Source organism: Osmerus mordax, chromosome 18 (genome assembly GCF_038355195.1).
Source record: "Osmerus mordax isolate fOsmMor3 chromosome 18, fOsmMor3.pri, whole genome shotgun sequence".
Taxonomy (NCBI): Eukaryota; Metazoa; Chordata; class Actinopteri; order Osmeriformes; family Osmeridae; genus Osmerus; species Osmerus mordax.
The window spans coordinates 5,667,209-5,689,670 of record NC_090067.1 but is presented as its reverse complement, the minus strand read 5'-3'; the positions used below and the strand labels follow the sequence as shown (position 1 = coordinate 5,689,670).

Here is a 22,462-nt window from a genome sequence, read left to right as displayed (position 1 = left end):
AGACAGTGATGGAAGGTGACACCCTAACGTAGAGCAGCTTGGCCGTGAGTCATGTCTGAGCTGAACCCACAGAGAGGTCGGCTACTAAATTAGCTCTCCAAAGGACACGGTAACCCCAGCGAAAATGCTAGATGTTTCAGTAGGCCGTGAGACTGAGGCAGCTAAACATGCTGCCCCCCACCAGCATGTCTAAGGACCTGTGGACGTGCAGACCGTACCTGAGGGCTGATCCTCTGGAGAGGAGGCGGTGTGGTCATATTGACACAAACGCTCGGCAGTCTCGCGGGGCAACATGCTAAACTTGGACCATTACTAGTATGGCAATTAGTGTGAGTGACAACCCCCGTGTGGAGTGATGGGAGAGTGATGAGCTGAGCCCTGGGGGGTGGGGGGAGGGGGGGGGGAGAGCACTCACGTCCAGTTCTGCTGATTGGGAGAGACAGGAGGGCCGCACAGCCTGGTACACTTGTTCCCAGAGTGGGTCTGATGCCGGTAAACTGGCCTGGCCGAGGGAAAGTCACGCTTGCCAAACCTGGGGCCTTCAACTAGCCTACTGAAGTAGCATCCAGGGAGGGGGGCTGTCTGGCGACAGCTGTGCTGTATGATAGGTGCATTGGTAGCAATGTGCTAGCTTTGTGGGTTAGCATCATCCACAGTTGATGCTAGATGATGATATCATACTGTGGGGATGATGAGGACACACAACTGCAGCCCTTTTTTTATTTTTTTGTGCGAGAAGTGCCGGCGTTGGCAGGGGCTGCCTGTTCTTTTCTCTCACTTCATTAATCTGTTCATTTATTCTGCGGGCCTCTCCTAATCTCATCTGTATCTCTCTCATTCATCACACCAGTCTTGGCGCCTCCACTGTCATTTGTCTCTCTTTCTGTTGTTGTTCTCTCTCCCTCTCTCATTCTCTCGTTATCTCTCGTTATCTCTCTTTCTTTTTCTCTCTATTTCTCTCTCTGTCTCTCACTCTCTGTCTCCCTTGTGAAATGATCCCTCCTCATTTCTAATGAGGGAGGGGGGGAGGGGGGGGCAGCGTCAGCCCTAGAGGCTTGTATAAAGATGAAAAAAAAGACGGGCTGATGCATACGACAGCCATCTATTCTCCCTCCATCTTCCAGGTGTCCTTCTGGAACCTTCCCTGTAGCTGCTGCCTAAGACAACTGTTGGTTCTGGCAGGATAGAACACAGGGCTGATCCAAAACAAGTGGACTGTAGATTCAGTAGATTCTGTATGAAAACGGTTGAGTGTTGGAGCTGTAGCTTGCCCATGTCGAAACAAGTTACCTCAGTTTGACTCAGTCAGGCTAGGCAGTGGTAGTTTGGTCCATGTATGTTCTTGTACATACACGGTACCAAGATGTTTACTTCATATTGATCTGGAAACCGAAGTTACCCATCGAAGTGCTTCCATCAGCCAGTCAGCGGTGTTGAAGGAAATCATATTTTCATTCACGAGAAATTCAGCATGACTTCTCATTTCGGCTGGCTGTTTCTTAGCTCTCATCGTTCCACATGCTTGGTCTGGTGTATTTTCTGTTATTGATTTTGGCAGACTAACACTTTAATGTGCTGACAAAGGTCTTGAGTGCACATATTACTTCTGTCCTTAACTATATTTGAATTGACTGTAACAAATGGGTTATACCATGAAATCGGATATGTTGGTCACAGTTCAGTTCTGCTTTGGGAATGTGAAAATAGAGTTAAACAGAAAAGTGATTGTTTATTCAGGTCTTTTTTTGACAAAGATAGACTGAAACGGTCTTTGGTGTTCCGCTCATCAACTATCTCCATCCCTTTCATGTACAACATCTTGAATAACAATCCTACTACTGCATTTTAACAAGCCCAAACTTTGAATTGCGAGTGTTCCAGTTAGATGTGCATTAAGTGTGACACCTCGACAAACTATCTGAGCTCAGCTGTCACTTCCGAAGTCATCGGGCTCACTATCACAGACACTCCTGTCTCCTCCTCCTTGTCTTCGTGGCACGGCAGGGCGCATTGGACTGCCACCACGGTGCCCACGCCGGTCCTGAATGCCAGTCTGACTTCCGTCCGACAGTTGCGGTTGCGGCTCGGCGACGGGCACGGGATCCAAGGACGGGGATCTCCCGGAACAGAGACAGGAAGTGGGCGTTGTGTTCCCCCGTTGGGCTGTCGAGTGTTTTGATTGGCGGGCGGTGGACAACCTGACACTTCCGCTGCTCATCAAGCAAGATGGGATGGTCGGAGACTCGGCGCTCTCCCTCTCCTGTCGGGTATTCCCACGTGGAGTGGGATTTCCACACACCCATTTCATTCGTTCACCCACTTTGCTCCCACGTTGCGTGTGTGTGTGTGTGTGTGTGTGTGTGTGTGTGTGTGTGTGTGTGTGTGCGTGTGCATCCACAGTGGGTGCCTATTAACAGTGAACTGTAAATTGACAACCTGCGGTATGTCACTGCTCTAGAATGATCAGAGCCGCGGTTGTCCAAGTGGTGGCGACACATGAAACCGAACTTGGGCGGCGCTCCAGCCTGTGATCGATCCACGTCTGCCGGCCCCTCCCTCCCCGTCCCCTGGGTTGGTCGGCTTGGCTCCGGCTCACACAGGCGGCTCCTCTCCCCACAGACCCGGGTCCTGGCAGAGGCGGTCCTGAGCCCGTAGCCGTCTGGCATGACTGCGCCTGGCCCCAGCTCAGAGAAGCGCTGGGAAAAGGCCTTCCACAGTGTGTAGTCTGGGGTGGGAGCAGACCTTCAACCGTGGATCTGATCTCTCTTCTTTGTTATTGTTTGAACTAATTAACAACCCCCCCCCTTTGCTTAACGAGTGCAATTAACTGTAATGAGAGAAAAATGAGGTGTGTGTGTACGTGTACACATGTCGTGGGCTTAGATCGGTAGTGACGCTGCCAAGAGCCAGTCACCTGCCTCTACAGGTCTTTATCTGAAGGCCTCCAGTAATTAATTGGCATAACATTTCGACAAACACAAGCAGACAAACAAGCCGAGAGACGTGAAGGCTACGGAACATGCTGGCTGAAAGCCGGCATTTATACCATTGAATCTGCTCATGTTTACTTAAGGACCTGCTCTGACTCTGTCTGTCTGCGTGTGTGTGTCTTCCGTGTACAGTATGTGAGCGTGCAAGCTCAGTGTGTCTTTTTTAGTCCTTCGAACATGTCTCCCAGACGAAACTCTGTCTGCGACACTTTAAGAGTTGTGTTATTCTGTCTCGACCATGAAAGCTTCCTTTAATACATCACTCTGTGTTTCGAGTACTACAGAGAGGGGAGCATAATAAATCTTTCGGCTGGTGTTGGTAACTCGCTTGCCCTCTTGATCTGTTTTTAGACGGTGATGCTATTTCAGGGGCTGTGCTCACGTGCCTGGTATTAAAGCTGAATAATTCAGGGGCTAAGAAGCAACGAGCAAGAGTGAAATGGGGGCGAAGAAAGAACTTATTTTTGTGCATCACTTCTATTTCCTGACAAGGATGGCAAGAGCCAGAGTCTGGCTCCAGACTTTTTATTTATGTCGCTTTCAGTCTCTGTTGCTCCACCCTCTTCTCCCTCTGTGTGTCTCTCACTCCCCCCCCCCCCCCCCCCCTCTCTCTCTCTCTCGTTCTCTTTCTCTCTGTCTGTCTCTGTCTCTCTCTCCCTCACATCATATCACATGATACGGCTTTGCGTCTGTGTCGCAGTTTGGTTTTGAAGTCCGACATTATCCATTAACCTTCATCAACCGCCTCGGAACAGTTCATCAAGATGATCTGTTGAATCTGTGTGTCTAAAGGTCATGTCCTCCGGCGTATCAGGTGATTTCAACACTTTATTGAAAGTGTCGCGCCGACCTGACAAACTGTAAACAGCCCTGAAAACAAACACAGAGGCAGCTAGGTCCTTATTTTGTCATTTAAAGAGCGACCGTCCGTGTGAACAATGTCATATTCTTTGGAGAACAACCGCTGAAGTGTGGTTTCTAACGAGAGGCCGTCTCCTACGAGTCAGCCCGGTGCCTTTCCACTAGTGTCCTCATCCGCCTCTCGTCCCTCTCTTCCTTGACCTCTCCATCAAATAAACACTTACTAGCCGGGGATAGCACTATGCAATAGCTCTAGGTGTCCTCTACGCTTGGAAGTAATCAGCCTGAACCTTAAATGAACCTTTGTTGATTTTTTGAACAACCATACTGTCTTTTTGTCCTAATTCCTGGTGTCCTTAAGGCTGGCTTAATACAGCCTTACAGCAGTGCTCCAATCATATCCCCCCCCCACTCCAACCAGCCACCCCCAATTGGCTGTTTTTTTTGTCTTAATAGACATGGACATTAGGATTTATGAGTCTGTCTAGCATTCCCTTTGATCAGTAGGAGAGAAAAGGAGAGGGCCTTAATGGTTGGATGTAATTCACTTAATCATATCTAATTAAGGTCAATCTGTTAGGTGGCCTGCCTGCTACCACAAACAACAACCTCAAGGATAATGATGTTTTTGAGCCGCTGCGCCAAATTCTGTTGTTGAAAATGGACGATTATTACACACGCCGATGCTCGACGCCCGTCGCACTCTCCGCTCCATGTTAATGCTCGTTTGGTTAGCCTGGCAAAGACGAAAGTCCTAATGCCACGTGTGAGTGCTTCCAAATAAAAAAAGAAGCAGTTTGGGGCTCACAGTACATGGGATGTGTTTCTGTAACACGGAGAAAGGGTCGCGCTGTTCTCCCTATGGAAAGCTCACCGTGAACCTGTTTGTTATGTGATGCTGTTCCATTACTACGCCCCCCCCCCCCCCCCCCCCGCACTCCTCCCTCCCCGTTGGTGGGTTTTATGAACGAAAACATTGGTTTGGGTTCAAGAGTTGCCCATGTGAAGCCTGTTACAACCCACTCAAAGCACAGGGAATAAAAAGCCACTCTGCATTGAACAGGGCCATAAAACGCCTCCCTTTAGCGTCCTGTCTGACCCTTGATTTACAGCTGCTTTGTGTGTTAAAAGTGTCCAACCCTCCAGCTGTTTAGTATTCTGTCGCTAGCTCATTACCCCCACCATAAGGATCCAAAGAGTTCGCAGGGTCCGACGGTGTTTGCTAGTTCTCTAATGACGCCATTAAATGCATCGAAACTGTGTCTTCTTCAAATATGACCATGCTATATAATTGGTCAGTAATGCTGTTGAACACTTTAAGCAGTGTGTGGTGGTGATATGGGGGGGGGGCTGTTTTAATGGACCTACAGGTGTTCCATCGGTGTTCTTACTTCTCAAAACCAGGGCCTGTTCAGTCAGGTCCTTATTGGTGACCTTGTTCTCCGAGTGGACTTTTTGAAAACCAATCAGAAGACGGGCCACCCGCGTGACCATGTCGACTGTAACAAGCTGGGTCGCATTCTAACACACAGATAATAATGGCCGTGCACGTTGTCACAAGACTGATTGGATAGAGTTGATTGGCCCTTCGGGTTGGGTTAATGACATAACACTGATTAGACAAGCTGGGTTAATGAGACACAGAGACTGAGGTGGTGACGGAGGGCGGAAACAATAGTGATCTTTCTAGAAAACTATAGAGAATCAACATATACCAGATGGCTTGTTTAGTGGCTTTGATAGGGGAGAGATGGGGGGAATGATGGGGGAGGTGGGATTAGGGTTGGCAAAGACAGAGAAAGACTGCTTCCACAGGAATAGCGAAGGTGAGTTCATAGCGAAGGCGAGTTAATGAAAGAATAAAGTAGGAGGACGCGGGGGAGGGGGGGGGGGGGGGGGGGGGCTGGACAAAGATCAGGAGGAAGTGTGTTTAGCTCCCTGCTCCCGGAAGGTGATTGATGGGGGAGAGAGGTCCTGGGTGCTTTGAAGTTCTCTGTGATTGAATTTGAGAGACCAGAAACATGGACTGTGCAGCATCATTTACTTTAACCTTCACAGAGCTGTTTTAGACTCCACCTCATCTCTCTGTTCGGTTCCCCCTAATCGGATAGGCATGCATCACTTAGTGAAGCAGCTTTGATTTCAGTCTGCCGCCGTGCCTGGCCTACGCTGGCCTCCAGTCCATGTAGCTGCGACGATGACGACGAGCGCCACAGTTGCTGCATCGCTGTCAAAGAACAAAACGGCTTCTTATAATCGAGACCATTACTTCACTTATGCGAGCATCAATAATGAGTGGCCTAATGCAAGCTCTAATTGAATCGTTTGGGGCCAAAGCGATTTCTGATATCTGATTGCGGCATATATTCAGCCGTGTGTTTTCCCCCCCGCGCTTCGGCCGGGACAATAAGACACTCATCAGGTTTGTTTGTGCGCTCCCTCGTGCCCTCCCGTTTGAAATGAATGCTAATCATCTTGAATGTGCTTGGAAAGGTTGTAATTAAACTGTGTAAAAATATAATGCTGCAATCATTACAAGTTCTACAGTGAGTCACGCTTTATTGCCCAAGGATCAGAACAAAGGCGATTGCATTAGCTGATTTCTTAGTTTTACCTTTGGGCCAGACAGATGCGAGACACACACACGCAAACACACACACACAATGACCACGTTGAGCTCACCATGAATAATAAATCATACCTTTGTAATACAATCCTTGGATGCTGTCTCTGGCCTTGTCAAACTTGCTCAACTTCATTAATTCCTTCTTTTACAAGGTTAGGGTTTGCCATCCCCCAAAGCAAGGTAGCAGCCTTTTGGGGGAAGTAATGACTCTATTGTTTACAAAGTATGAAATCCAATCCCTCGGCAGAGCTGAGAAGATACTGCATTTGCTTGTTTGAGATCATTTAACGAGAGGAATTCTCTCCTACTGCATCACGGCTAGCACCACCCAAACATATCATTCTAGACCTGCTAAGGTGACTATGGTGGACATTGATTATTTTGTCTCTTTCAAGTTCACTTGCTGTGCCAGTTGGGTCTTGGGAAGGCAAACTAAGCTTGTAGAAAAAGTAAAGTTTTACCTCAGCCTTTTAGTGACCCATTGTTATATTTACATTTTAGCTTTACAGGAGATGTTCACAGGAACAGCCTCTTATTTAATTTCACTTGAAGTTCCGTCCAAAGTAAACCACTTTCATTGGAACCCTTTAAAGTCAAACTCTCATTTGCTCGGACTAATTGGAACTAAAGCCCTCAGGCAAACAGTATCGATTACACCTTTACGTCTCAAGTGAATGTGAATCTACTTTCCTGGATTCTTTGTCTGCCAAGAACAGCATGCATAATTGTTGGGAGTCCATTTGACTTTCCTTGCTATCTGCAGTAGCTACAGTTAGGTCCATAAGTATTTGGACATTTACACAATTTTCATCATTTTGGCTCTGTATACCACCACAATGGATTTGAAATTAAACAATCAAGATGTGCTTTAAGTGCAGACTTTCAGCTTTAATTTCAGGGTATTTACATCCAAATCAGGTGAACGGTGTAGGAATTACAACACATTTTATATGTGGAAAATACAATACAGTCTTAGTGGTCTTTTAAGTACTCCTACAGACCTTTAAATAGTCAGAGAAAAGGCACAAAAAAAGTCACAACCAGTTCCCCAATATGGCCCTCAGGTGTGAGTGAGTGTGTTGCAGGATGCAGTTGCGCCCATACGTGAACATAATACATTACAGTCATCTTAGCTGTTCCATTCTGGTTCTTGGGAAATCCTCTGGCAGTTGGTGTCACAGCTGCGTCACCATGAACGCTTGTCCCCGGTTTCAACCTCCCACACAGAGGCAAGCACGATCGCAGAGAGGGAGGGGGCGGAAGGATAGGGAGAGGGAGAGCTTTATCCACTGCTGTGTTCCAGAGGCTCACAAGACGTTCAGGGTAGACACCGGTGTCTTACAGAGCCAGGAGGCAGCGCTTGGTTTAGGCCCTGGCCGTGAGTGAGTCCATGGCCTTGGGAGACTGGCAGGAGTCCTGCCAGGCAGAGAGAGGCCGTGCCCCCTCTCCTGTGCTGAAGATTAGATTGCACTCGTTGGCCAACAGCGGAGAGCCACCCGCTCAGAGCAGCACACCAGCTGACCTCAGTGACTGCGCTCCAGTCTGACCCTCCAGACCCCAGCGGCAGCCACTGGGCTCTCCAGTTTCCACTCGCCCGAATCCTCCCGTGAAAGCAGATGAATCAGGGTTCCCTTTCCCATCAATAACAACATCCCACAGACAATGAGGTCAAGTCAGTGGTCTAAGAGTTGGTTGAGTGTTATCAATGCGAGGTCAGATGCAGGACTATTGGAGTTGTTTTGTTAAGGAGAGTTGGCGGACATGTTTAGATCTGTTGGGTTTGGGTCATCCTAAAAGGTTGGGGGGGGGGGGAGCAACTCAAAGAACAGCCCCACAGGGGAGTCCAGCCAATGAGCTCTGATGTGCTGGGGATGAGTCGAAGCAATCAATGGAGTCACCCCCCTCCCTCCACTGCCCCACAAATCCTGCCTCTTCAAACAAACACCCCCCTCACCATGGTGTTTATCTAGTAGTTCACCGAGAATGGAGATTTCTGTCTATTGTCCACACAGCTGTTGGGTTTTCCATTCCATGACATTATGTCATAGGAAAAAGAGGTTGATTCCATTTACACAATGCCTCTCCAGCTCAATTAAGTGCCATACTGTCCCGGTCGGCAAATATTTGATGGCGATAGAGCCTTTATGTCTTTTCCAAAGCGCTCAACAAAGCGCCCGTGTACCCGTGGACATCAGGCCTTTTTAGACGTTCAGCGCTGCGAATGCTTGTTCCTCTGTTGTTGTTCTTAAGTGCTTCTGGACAGGTTATGCTATTGTTTGCCCCGTGTCTTTATCTCGTGGAAGACCTCCAGTTAGTTTTGTTTGAAGCAGCTTGACTCGTAGGCACAAAAACGCCACACGCATACACACACATACACACACATACACACACATACACACACATACACACACATACACACACATACACACACATACACACACATACACACACATACACCCACACACACACACACACACAGTCCACACATACAGTCCACAGAGGCCTGGAAGGAACCTTTTGGATTACATCAGATGGCACTCCTCCTACTTATTTGTGCAATCATGCAGTTTAATGAGTTTTCTCAGTAAATAATCAGGCATGTTGCACATTTTCAATATTTATCAAGCCAAACTGTATGACGCCTCAGGAATATTATATGTACTTTCAGTAACATGCACTTACAGTTCTACATGAGAAGGGTACCATCCAATTAATGCTAATGACTAATCTCCTCGTTATTCAGTGAAGACTGCAGATTAATGCCGACGTGGTCTCGCGGAGATGTCATTAGCGGAACGTCTCAGATCCACGTTCCTTTGAAGAATGTAATGGACAGGGATGTTGGAGGAATGGCATTCTTATCTATTAAAGTCCTTAATCATTTTGATCGAGAATATTTCTGTTTCTGCCAGGATGAAAGATCAAGTGTCCACATCAGCCAACCCAACAATAGGGAAGTAGGCTTTGTGTATACAGAACGATGGATGATTATTTGGGCTCTGAGGATCCCTTTAACCTCTTGTGGCTGGAATAGAGTCCCCCCCCACCTTAACTCCCTGGTGGTTCAAAGTCATTTCCATCTTTGTGGTTGCAGTGATTGGAGGGTTAACGGCTGGTTGCTTTGTGGCATGAAGGACCCTGGTCTCCTCACCCTCTCAGCTCAGCACACAGCCACAACATAACGTGGTCTCCGGGGTCACTGCCTGTTGGTTCCCTTCTCTCCTCTCTCTCCCTCCCTCCGTCGAGCATTTCGAGTGACTTAAAAGAGATGTTGTGTTTTACGTCAGCAACTATTATCTGTTTTTTTTTTTTATTGCATTTTTCCTGATAGAGCTACAGTAAAGGGGGGCGAAGGTCGACGGTAAAAATTCCAATCCTGCTCCTTCTCAGCTCTTTAAAGGCCTCTCGTTTGGAGAATTGAGAGAGTCCCTTAGGGCGAGGTGTTAGGCAACTGTTTTTGTCATGGACCTTAATTATGTCTCCACTCTCCAGGCAATAAATCCCCAATCACATGTCATGCTTTCATAATCACTGATGAACTGGGGGCAAGTAGCAGTTAATTGTATGGAGAGAAAAGGGGAAATAATGCCATAATTAGACTTTCAATGCTGTTTGGCTCCTGACAAACGTGTTCCTGTTCCAGAAGAATAGAAGACGAGGGTTTGGGAGGAGAGCGCCTCACAAGCCCACCCAGTAATCCCCCTGGTTCAGAAGGGGCTCAGACTTAGGTGGCGTGTAATTCTGTTCCTGTCCTACACAGAGAGAGAGAGAGCGAGAGAGAGAGAGGTGGAAAATATTTTTTTTATACATTTTCCTATTGTCTGAACTGAGGAGACCTATGTTCTCGTGTTTCTTGTAAAAGGCTTAGTTCAGTCCTCACACTATGTTGACTGGCTGCCCCTGTAGTGCTGGTACATGCAGTACAATACGGAGGTGCAGACAGAATTCTCAGTGCTTGGAGATGTCGAGTTAGAAGGCTGGACAATGGCTGCTGTACCATATTATCAATAATTAACTTTGCTTGACTTTTTGACCGTAATGAGACCAGGCCTTGCACAGGCGACAAGTCTCTTAGAGATCCTATCTCCAAGGCGACAGCGTTTAGATCTAACGATCGTCCTTTTGAAATGACAAAAACAGCATTGTTTTGACTCGGGAACGAACCTGTAGCATGAAAACGTATTGGCAACACGTTGATTGCCTTCATTTTGACCAGCACCTGCCTGCCCCTCTAACATAATACCCTTCCAACCAGGTGGCATACATACTTCACTTGCCCCAATCTACTGTACATCACCACGACCAACATGCTAATCACACATCCATGTAGACTGATTGATCGGAGAAGCTGCACCCAGTCATTCAGAGTTGGTCGTGTCATCAGGTTTGCGAGTGTGTCACTCGTCAAATGTTCTTTCCCTCTTATATTTTGGAAATTATTCTAAAAACACATCATAGGGGAATAGCAAGAGCCCCTTTTCTGTTTTCACATTAATGCTGCCGTGCAGACTGGCCTAGACCCTAGCTTGCTAACAGCCGCTGTTGGATAGAGCTGGAATGGACTTTCAAGAGGAGAGAGTCCTCTAATGGTCCGAGTGACCAAAGATGATGCGATTAACTCTGAGCATTCAGCCTGCCTTTCACCAAGCCATTTTACATATTAACATGATTTTTTCCCCCCCTGATAGATATCCAAAGGTAGATCCTGGTTCAGATAAAGAGACTGATCTTGGTTCTGGGGGGTTCATTTGGATATGTAAACACTCTGTGAAGTTGTCGGATGAGAGCAAACAAGACCAAAACGTGCTCAGCCGACAGGATCTGAGCTCAGATGCCTCGAGTGCAAATGCTTTAAAAAACCCACACAGTCAGCTGGTCAATAGCGCCTAAACAAACAGATGATGATGATGAGGCAGAATGAATAATTTTTTACACTCCGAGAGAGAGGCTCGTACAGTAGAAGTGATGGCATCCGCAGGGACATATCTGCACACTTCACCACAAATGTTATGATGATGGATTCACACAGGCCTGTAGATACAGTACTGAGGAAAGTAATGACCGTATTAAATGTGTTGTGGGTTTTCTGCAGGGACAGCTTATGTCCGGCTGTGGGACTGTATCAACAGTCTCCATATGTAGTGGCTCGTGAGCTGAGGATGTGATGCCGCACCCTGTGGAACAATCCTGTGTGTGTGTGTGTGTGTGTGTGTGTGTGTGTGTGTGTGTGTGTGTGTGTGTGTGTGTGTGTGTGTGTGTGTGTGTGTGTGTGTGTGTGTGTGTGTGTGTGTGTGTGTGTGTGTGTGTGTGTGTGTGTGTGTGTGTGTGTGTGTGTGTGTGTGTGTGTGTGTGTGTGTGTGTGTGTGTGTGTGTGTGTGTGTGTGTGTGTGTGTGTGTGTGTGTGTGTGTGTGTGTGTGTGTGTGTGTGTGTGTGTGTGTGTGTGTGTGTGTGTGTGTGTGTGTGTGTGTGTGTGTGTGTGTGTGTGTGTGTGTGTGTGTGTGTGTGTGTGTGTGTGTGTGTGTGTGTGTGTGTGTGTGTGTGTGTGTGTGGCTGTTGATAACCTAAAACTATTCCTAAGCTTTTTTTTTCATCCGTTTCCCCTCAAAATCAGATTCCGTTGCCCATACATATGTGCAATAGTTCCTGTCCTACTGGGTCCAAAACCAGCTGAATTACCACTGATTAGACATTGCCAGTTAAAATCAACACTGACAAAAAAAACATAATAGGGGGAATGGACTGAATAAATTATAATGAATAACAATGTCAACAATCAGCTTCAAGAGTTGTATTTTTTTTCTCCGTAACGATTGACAGTAATTAGAAAGCTGTAATTATCTCTGTTTGGTGGGAACAGGGTTTTGAAAGGTAGTCATGCTTCAAAGCCTTTGAACTAATTAAACCCCTCACATATTTATTGTGAGGGTATTAAGGTCTGGTCTTCAGCCAGGAGACAAGCTGCCAGTCAACAGGAGAAGCCAGAGTCCTCATTGACCTAAGATCTGCTGTTGTGCCTTTATAAACACGTTTGTCCCTAGTCTTTGCTGCCCCGGCTTCTCATCTCACACGATACTGGTGTTGCATAGTAGAGTTAGCATAGCAGTTTCATGGTTGCCTGTAGATAGATCACATTCACTGAGATTAACTGATAACCATCCAGCAATGCAGGCTCCGTTAACAACATTAGTTTTCTCTAGCTTTCCCTGTATCTGCGGACTGATCAAGAGCTTGTGAAGCCTCAAGTACTTGGCACATATACCTGTGTCTAGACGAGCCTCGATGGTCTAGACGAGCCTGTGTCTAGACGAGCCTCGATGGTCTAGACGAGCCTGTGTCTAGACGAGCCTCGATGGTCTAGACGAGCCTGTGTCTAGACGAGCCTCGATGGTCTACAACAAATGCAGCCACAATGCGAGGACAGCGGAGCTTTCTTGAAAGGTTGAGTTGATTCCTTTCACTGACTATGTTTGTTGAATGTTCCAGCTACAGTATTATGGACTGAAAGAGATGTTGGATCATCGCCATCTCACGAGCCCCTCTGCGCTGCACTCCAGCTGCTGTGAAAGACTTATTCAGAGCAGAGCCCCAGAGCTAGAGGGAGGAAGCACTATCAGGGCTACTCAGCATCGACCTTGGGACCCGGCGGGCCAGCACCAGGCACGATATACTCTCCTGTTCTATTGTCAAAGAAAGACTGGCAAGCGAGAAAGGAAAAACAAGAAAAAAAAACGGTCTTTTTATTTACAGAAACTACAGTGTCTCCCCCCCGACACACACACAAACTAATTCTCCTCACCTTCTCTAATTCTCTCACCTCCATCCTCCCCTCACCCCCCTCTTTCCCGGTGGGCGGAGGATGAAAGCAGTGTGTGGGATGAGCCCTGCCGCTGCGGCCTGTGGGAGGGGTGGAGGTGCCTCTTCTCCCTCGTGGTGGTTTGCAGGCCGGCTGAGAGGGAGGTGGGGTGGGATGATGTCAGTAGGAGACCCGTGCAGCCTGGGGGCTGTAGGGCCCCTGCCTGCCCAGCTGATGAACTACAGAGAGGGGAGCGGAGAGGCCCCTACATCCACCTCTACTGCCTCACTCAGCCAACTCTCACTCACTGGGATTTACAGTGTGCAATAAACTGACAACTTTATGGGAAATAACCCATCCTTGCTCCGTTAACAGTGACATAAAATTCGAAAGTCCACCTTTTGTATTATAACCCGAGGGGCAGTTGGACCACAATTACAAAGGTCCTTGCCATGGATGAGAGTTTTAAATCTGCCAGTTTGAGTCATTAATATCCAAACTGGACTTTCATATCTATCATAGTGCATATACCACTATTTTAGGGGCCAACACCGTTGCTCTATAATATATCTTTAGAAGTTAGTCCAGAGAGTGTGTAGGTGTAAAAAAAAATCTGCAGGCTTAATAAAAAGAATGGAAGGAGACCCATGTGGACTTTTTCCTTGGTGGAACAGATGGACGCATTAAAAGCCAATTGTTCATGGAAGTGAAAGACAACAGAAATAGAGTGAGTGGTTGTTATAGTGATAATTATTAACGGGGGGGGGGGGGGCAGATGGCCCAGGATGGTTATCAGAGGCTGCCGGGGTATTTTTAGCAGCACGGCGGCACACTGGAACCTTTTACAAGCACATGCTCGGGTTCCATCAGTGTGCATCCATCAAGAGCCCTCCTGGCTTTAGTGGCCTCCGGGCGGCTTGTGCTATGAGACCCCTGTCACCTACCCCTGCACGCAGCTCCCTTTTAACACTCATCACATCAGCTTTCTCCTCAGGAGCACCTGTACCTCCCCCCCCCCCCACCTTGGCCCTGAGGGCAGAGTGACCCGAGCCACTTACTGTAGGGACGTACAGCTGAGCTGTCCACGACACTAAGGAGCAGGGAGGCACTGGAATGCCATATGGATACCTGCCATGGCTGCAGTGCTAGGAGCCTGACATGTGGAAACTGGCTGTTTGTGCTGATTCCTCCGTTTTTCTGCTTCCCGTAAAATATTCATCTCTGAATCATGTTGAGCTGAATCGACTTGAATATGTGAATATATGAACGCAGGAGGACAGGCACATCTCTTAACACAAGCAGTCATCCATCGAGACCTTATCTTCCCTCCACTGCCTGAGATAACATGAGTGCCAGAGATTGTTTTATCTCCCACTGGCTAGTTTGATCTGTGTATTCCTCTCTCTTTCTCTCTCTCTCTCTCTTTCTCTCTCTGCTCTGTCTTTCTTTCTCTCTCTCTCTCTCTCTCTCTCTCTCTTTCTCTCTCTGCTCTCTCTTTCTTTCTCTCTCTCTGTCTGTCTCTCTCTCTCTTTCTATTCCTCACTCTCTCTCTCTCCTCCCCCCCCTCCCTCCCACCCTGCTCCGCTCTGACAGAGGCAGGCTGTAGCCGGTGGCCGAGCCTGGTTGCTGTGGTGACGGCGCGGGGGCCCGGCCCCTCCCCTCGGCAGTGTGTCTCCTCCAGCTGCTGTGTGCACACATTAGAGCGGGCCCTCATGAGGGCTGCGGCAGCCGCGGCAACACCGGCTCAACGTGTTACGCAACGTGCCACGGTACACATTCGACAAGTGTGGGCGAGGCGGACTCTGAAAGATCGTGCCGGATGGCACGCCACCAAGCCAATAGGCGTGCAGCACGTGTGCAAACGGGGCCGTCGTCCATCTGTTACTATTACTATGTTGGGGTGTTTGTGTGGCGTTCCAGCCCCGTGTGCCCCTCGAGATGCAGAGGGATGATGGGGAGCCATTGGAAAAGTAGTTGTGTGTAACAAGTGGCAGCCCTGTGACCTGTTGATCAGATGGTAAAGCAACCAGCCACTTGTTGCTGCAGCAAACGGAGCAGCTGTTCAAGCGGTTTGTCGCAGTCATAATTCTGTTTCTCTCCCTCCCTCCCTCCCTCCCTCTCTCTCTCTCTCCCTCGCTCTACAGCAATGCACTCATTCCCTTACTAGCTCGTTTGCTGACATTTATCCATGCACTGAATATACTTGTTGGCCTGTTTTATTCAATTTCTCTTTCTTTGTTTCCTTCTTTCTCTTCCTTCCTTCCTCCCTCTCTCTCTCTCTCTCTCTCTCTCTGTCTTAGTATCTCTCTCTCTGTCTTAGTATCTCTCACTCATAAACACGCGTTCTGCTGGCACATGAAAACCCAGGTGCTCTTTAGTACAGACCATTACTTCTTCCCTGTTGGGTCCTTGTTAACCCAGTGGACCCAAGGGTAGGCATATTTACTAAGCATCTTTCTCTCCTGGGGCCTCTGCATTCAATCACACACGTGCCTCAGGGGGTGGGGCCCGGCCCGGCCAGGTGAGGAGGGCTTTGGGTGTTTTAACACTTTTAGATTTGGTTCCCGAGGTGGCAGAATGCTGCATATGCTATTAGTGGGCAGCTATTCATCATGTCCTTGTAAAACCTGTCTCAGGAGGAGCAAGAGAAATGCTTGCTAAAGGCCTTGGGAGATGCTGGCCAATCAGAAGGCCGGGTCTGGCCGCCTTGGGCTTGTTTACTGGGTTATAAGGGGCACAAATCAGAGACCATTATTTATTTAGAGGTGATGACATGTTTACCGTGGTGTTGGTGGAGAGAGTGTCTGTGCACCTCCGTGTTCCAGGGAGTGTGTGTACTGTGCACATGATTGAACACTTCTAAAGTGTTGTTTCTGAACCTATTTCACTTTTGTGTGTTTGTTTGGCGAGACAATAAATAGGAAGCAAGCAGATTTTCTACAGATGGAAAGGATGGAATCTCAAGCAAACACTGAACACGTTCACCTGGTTCTATTTACATAACAATAAAGCGCAGAGATCTGTTTCAAAAGGTAATGTCGCTTCCTCAGAACCCAGTGCACCCGGCCCACTGCCTTCACTTTGCCGTCAGTGTGGGTTTTGTGTGTGCGTGCGTGTGTGTGTTCATGTGTGTGTTCTCTTGTTAATCAGCTGTTTAGTACCAGAGAGGATAAGTAACACGAGGATGTGCTGTGGTCGCAGGAGTCTGTGGGTGAGCTCTTCAGCTCATCGCACGCTCACACACATTCCTTTGTGTTCTCTTCTAGTGTGGCGGAATGGATCTCTCTTTAGGACCAATGTAACAATAACCACATCTCCTAGCAACAAGCCTTTTGAGGAACTAAATATAACTACTGTACGTACTAAAGTGTTTACATATGGTCCAGAACCAATGACTGTAGAAAGGTTGCCGTGTATACACTGTGTATGTGTGTGTGAGAATGTGTGAATGAATACACTGTCTCCCATGTCCCCTGATGAATGCAGGATAGATACACATGTAAACACAAGACCCAAAAAGAACTACTTGAAAAGAACTCACTGAACCAAATGTAAAATAAGTGCGTTTTGATTTCCCACCTTTTATTGCAATTGAAAATAATTTTGGCACTATTATGAGAGCGATGGACCCAAAGGAAAAACACAGGATAGATCAATTGACAGTGACAATTTGTGTCATGTTTGACTGATAATCATTTGGCTTTTTGATTTTCCATTCACTTACCCTTGCTGACACAATCAAGCATTATTCAATCAGAACATTTCTCAAACAGACATTATTAAAATTATCCCCGTAGGTGAAGCTTAGTCGAGGACCTGTGTGTGTATTTTTAGCTACAGTGGCTTAAGAGGGAGTGAGGGAGGGGTAACAAGTGAGTAGGGGGAGTGGGTGAATGGGAAGGAGGGGGGGAGTGGGTGAATGGAAAGGAGGGGGTGAATGGGAAGGAGGGGGGGAGTGGGTGAGTGTGAGGCAGGGAGGGAGGGAACAGTTGAGTGTGAGGGATGGAGAGAGCAGGTGAATGTGTGTTTGGGGCAAGCGGGGCAGAGAGGATGAACGTGTGGGGGGGGACTGAGGCCGGGAGGGAGGGAGGACAGCGCCCGGAGACAGCAGGGTCAGGTTTGTGGAGGCGAGGCAGAGCTGGAGCTGAATGTCACCCTGATGTAAGTCCCAGCCTGCCTGGCCTCCCATCACCCTGAGTGGCAGCAGTCATCAGGGGCCGACGCCCACCCTGGCGCTCGCCATGGAGACGGAGGCAGCTCCTCCACCCGCTTCTCAGGCCACCCCCCCCCCCCCACACTGCTGTTGTCCAGAAAGCACACCCCTGACTAGCCATGGTTAGCACAGCCCCAGGCATGGCACTCCAGAGAGGATGTCCAGCCACTTTGTGTGTGTGTGTTAGCACTGTACGAGTGTGCGTTTCTTTGTGTCTGTGTTTCGAGGGTTATTCTTAGAAAATGGCGCTCCGTGGGTGATCTCCATGGGTGACCAGCCCTGTGGTCTCCATTCTCTTGTCGGCGAGTGTCCTCTCCCTGGTCCGACAGGTATGGTATCTTACTCCAGAAATGGAACAGCCGACCTGGTTTTAAAGGTCTTGTGTTCCCCCTACACCTCAGGTGGATAGGGGCTCCTCCACCGCGGGGATGGCGAGACATATTTACATTTAGTCATTTAGCAGACGCTCTTATCCAGAGCGACTTACAGTAATCACAGGGACATTCCCCTAGCAAGTAGGGTGAAGTGCCTTGCCCAAGGACACAACGTCCTTTTTGCACGGCCGGGAATCTAACCGGCAACCTTCTGATTAACAGCCCGATTCCCTAACCGCTCAGCCATCTGACCCCCCTGAGACACGGCCGCACAAACCGGACTCCTCCGATGGGGCGCCAGAAAGGGAGGCAGGGCCCGTGGGGCACGAGTGTTTCCAACAAGCTCATTTGTCCCCTTCCTGACAGAAATTAGTCATGCAGGAGATTGATAAAGGCGCCTTGGAGAATTCATTCCAAACCCCCAGCTCCTGCGTGCCCCCAACACCCCCCTGTTTGTGTCAATAAATTGTAATATTTTAGAGGACGAACAAGCCCATTGATTCTTCACAAGAAACAATGTGATCGGCCTGTCGTGGGGCAGGTTGTGTTCGGCTGACTGCTAATGAGAGGACGTGTGTGTGGGAGGGAGGGAGTCCAGCTCTTGTTGTTCAGAGACACAATGGTGGACAATGCATCCGTCTGGTTCCCTGACGAGTGTCCGACCCTCTGGGACAGGTTGAGGATCTGTACCCACTGTGAGGACCTTTTGACCCCTGGGTGTGGACTGGACTGTGTGCAGGAGCAGCATGATGGTCCAGAGGCCCTGTCTTGCTACAGAACAAGGGTTGTGTGGTCATGTTAAAGACCATGGGGGTTTCAGCCTACTGTACCAACACCGTCCTCTGCAGGCCTCGTGCCCTCCCACCCCAACACCCTAACGTTGCTCCCTCTCTCTTTCGGCCCTTTATCTCTCTCTTGCTCTCTCCTTTCCTCTCTCCTTTCCTCTCTCCTTTCCTCTCTCCTCCTCTCTCCCTCGCTGCCTGCCTGCAGACGTGATGGTGAACGGGAAGCCGTGCGACTGCGACGTCATCGCCAGCTGCAACGTGGGCGACGCCGTGCCCCTGGAAGTGAAACTGACCAATCGGAGCAGGAACGCGGTGGGCCCCTTCGCCCTGACCGTGGTGCCCTTCCAGGACTACCAGAACGGCGTCCAGAACTACGACCTCCAGGACGCGGTCACCTTCATCGGCTCCAACACGTTCTACATCGACACGGTCAGTTACCCTTGGCTCGGCCGTCCGAAGCGCTCGTTCACATTGTGGAACAACGCTTTGTCCGCTGTTGCCATGGGGACGGAGTTAAACAGAGTTTGACAGCAGGGTCTTATCTTGGGGATGGTTGTTGCTAGGTCTCACCACCTGAAGAGACAGGAGGTGTAGCCCGTTGTCTTGGATTGGGTTTCGCTCAGCCAATCAGCAATCAGAAAAGACCAGGTACTTGTGAAGGCAGGCTGAACACCACTAGCTTGGCTGCTTTAAAGAGGTTGGGCGTTGAGATGGGCCTTGTTGAGGTGAAGTTGTCGACCGTCCATGTTAGTTGTAAGAATATGAGGGGAATGAAAGGAAATTATACCAAGTCACTGTGCTTAGCACCTTGAGATCTGTTTTCAGATGAAAGGTGTGTTAGAAATCAAATGTATTATTATTATTATTGCTTTAAACTCAACTGTGAATAAAGCTTAGTTATTAAACTTAAGCTCATTAACACAAGTGGCCACCCAGCAGTGCCCAGACAGGGAGCGCCCTTGTCGCTGCTCACGCTTGACAGGCAGGGAAGATAGAGTAGCACACCTTGTACCCGGTGGACATCATGGTCTCTGACAAGCCTCTTTGGTTTCTCTCTGCTGTGGAAGGACACAAAAGGATCCAGAGTGTGTTGCCAGAAGTTACTGAACTGTCAGAATAACTGATCGCAGATAAGCACCCATTTGCCCTCCCTCCTTCTCCCTCCAGGGGAGCTTGTGTGAGAGGCTAAATCTGCGTTTATCTGCTCCGCTGTCCAAGGACAATCCTCGGGTAACCAGGATGCTTGTAATCGCAAGGTTGTTTTACCGTGTGGCACACTGTGGCTTTGTATATATTCTTTAGTCCTATTCAGTCTTATCAGTGAACTAACACAAATTCTTCTCGTGATGTACTGCATCGCCTCCGCAAGCTTTGGGTCTAAGAAAACAAACAAATCACAAATACCCATGAACGATGAAGGTCGATTCTCTTTGTTCAGACGCAATCTGAGGACTCTTATGTGCTTTCTATACTTTCAACAGTATATACGTATCCCTTCTTACAGTAGATGGACCTTTGCAGTAGACTCTCTGAGTGATGGAGCCCATCTCTTGCCCTCAGGTGAAACCCACTGAGAGCTCCGTCTGTGTGGGAGCTCTGCTGTTCCTCCACACCGGAGACTTCTACCTCAATATCAAGTTCCAGGACGACAGCGCCGGCCGTGAGCTGCCCCTGGCCTGGTTCTGCCTGCCCAGCGTCCACATCAAGGCCCAGGACGGTCCCATGGAGGCGGGAGCCTAGAGGGGCCTGGTGGGGCCTAGAGAGGCCTGGTGGGGCCTTGAGGGTGTCCAGAGTCTGGGTGGCTGGAGGAACTGCGAGAGATGAGGATGGTGATTGGATGGACTTGACACTATGCTAGCTAAGCCATTCGTTCATGCGATGTACATATGTGCTGTTACTGTACTCTGTGGAGGTCTGTGTGTGATGGATGTCAAGGAGAATGTTTAGGTGGAGTAAAAAGTGGTTCATGTGTTAAAGCCAATTTCGGGTTTTTTTTGTTGCCATAATCATGTTTTGCTCTGAATGGCTTCATTTTGACAGGGCCTTATATTGTGAATTTAGAGAAGTCCTTTATTGTGACAATCTGTAAAACCACATATACTGACTCCACATGGATATTATATTCTGCAAGGCACAATGGTTTCTTACCTGATAAAAATAGTCTGCTCAAAATGTATCCATCTTTTTCTTTTAAATAGCACACGGCCATGGTCTTCTGTAGTCACACTTGTGTAACATTTGAATCTCACACCATATGTAAATAAAAAGTCAAATGGATCTTATAACAGTAAGGATTTCTTTTTTTATTATATCATTATTCAAATGTGTAAATAGAGGCTCTAGCAGTATTTCCAAGTCATGTTTGGGAACTTTCCTTTGAAATGTGCATGCTTGTGTTTTATGTAAGTACTTTTTTCTGGCACTCTCTCTCTCTGTCTCTCACACACACACACACACACACAATCACGTAGTGTTAGATGAGCTTCAGTGGGCGGCCTCCTGCTCTGGGCTCAGGTGTGTCTTAAGAGTACTAGAAGGGTCCATAAACTCCTGAACCCTACAGTGAAGCCCGTGTCCTGGGCAGGATGCAGGCGTTATCCCTCTGGCCAGGCAACCACAGGACGTGACATGAAGAAGCTTCCAGAAACATCTACAACAACTGTCCCTCCATCAATATTAAAATGTTCAAATGTTTGTGACTAGAGTGTCATTGAATCGTTGGTAAAGAAAATGTGTTAAAAAGAAGTATGTGAAACATTGGGGCGGGGGGAAAGGGCATGTTACCAGATTTGACTGGATTTCTCATATTATGCTTGGAGATTTTAATAAGAGTAAGGATTAAGACAAGAGCAAGTGTCCACATATAATCCAGATGAGATGAGAAGATGTGGGTCGGATGAATGTTCCACAAACATCAATTTATGTCTTCGTTTTGTCTTCGATTGAGAGTGAGGCCCAAGGCAAGGCTGTCTACGGCAATGAACGAAAAGCCATGATTTACAAGTGAGTGAGGCATGCACTTCTCTAATGCCGGTTGAAATGAAAGAATTCCTAAGTGAGCAGAGGGAGGATGGGGAAAGGCACTGTGCCTTTAGACACATGCTTTAGTGTTTTCATTATGTTGGTTCACAATCTAACATGATATTAAAATAACAAAACTGAACGAATGCTTTTGAAAACTCGACCATCTCATACCATAGGTATTATCCACAGTCCCCTCATAATAAATGTTTCTCTCCTTAGTATTTAGCTTGGGGACTAAAAGCCATTTCAGAGCAGAATACAAGTGGGAGTGTGTTTGTGGCTGAACTCATTCCAGGCGCCCCTCCTCCTTATCATAGCCAGACCAAAGCTCTGTTGGACAAACAGGAGATGTTGAGAGATAAGACGGGCTTTGCAGCGAAGAGGCTCTGAGGCTGTCTAACAACCCTTGGGCCTCGGATGGGAGGAACCCAAGTGGAAGAAATTGTTGGCGGTGCTTTGAGGTTTTCCTTGGACAAGTGAGTCTGAAATGAGGCATCTTGTCAGAAGAGGAACACCAGAGGTGGGGCGAATCACCTGCTCAACCCCGCCCTCGCCACCCCCTAGCTTCAGCGCTAAATCTCCACTCTCTTACAAGACGCCTCCCACCTCCGTGACACACTGTTGAAAGAACTCTGTCTCTTTCCATCTCTCGGTCTCTCTTGCACACGCTATTGCCACAAACATATTTCATGTGTCAAGCCTGTTGAGCTTCTTCAAATCCTAAATACAGTTAGGTCCATAAGTATTTGGACATTGACACAATTTTCATCATTTTGGCTCTGTATACCACCACAA

General features: G+C 48.1%; 1 protein-coding gene across 1 annotated transcript in view; it reads left to right on the top strand.

Moving 5' to 3' along the window:
* The window catches only part of trappc9 (trafficking protein particle complex subunit 9), a gene marked incomplete in the record, with an annotated part of 109,879 nt that extends 88,964 nt beyond the window's left edge, over positions 1-20,915 (top strand). Inside the window, 2 exon segments of the mRNA XM_067255484.1 lie at positions 18,849-19,072; positions 20,204-20,915. Coding sequence (XP_067111585.1) covers positions 18,849-19,072; positions 20,204-20,383 — 404 coding nt within the window.
* Positions 20,916-22,462: the final 1,547 nt, after the last annotated feature.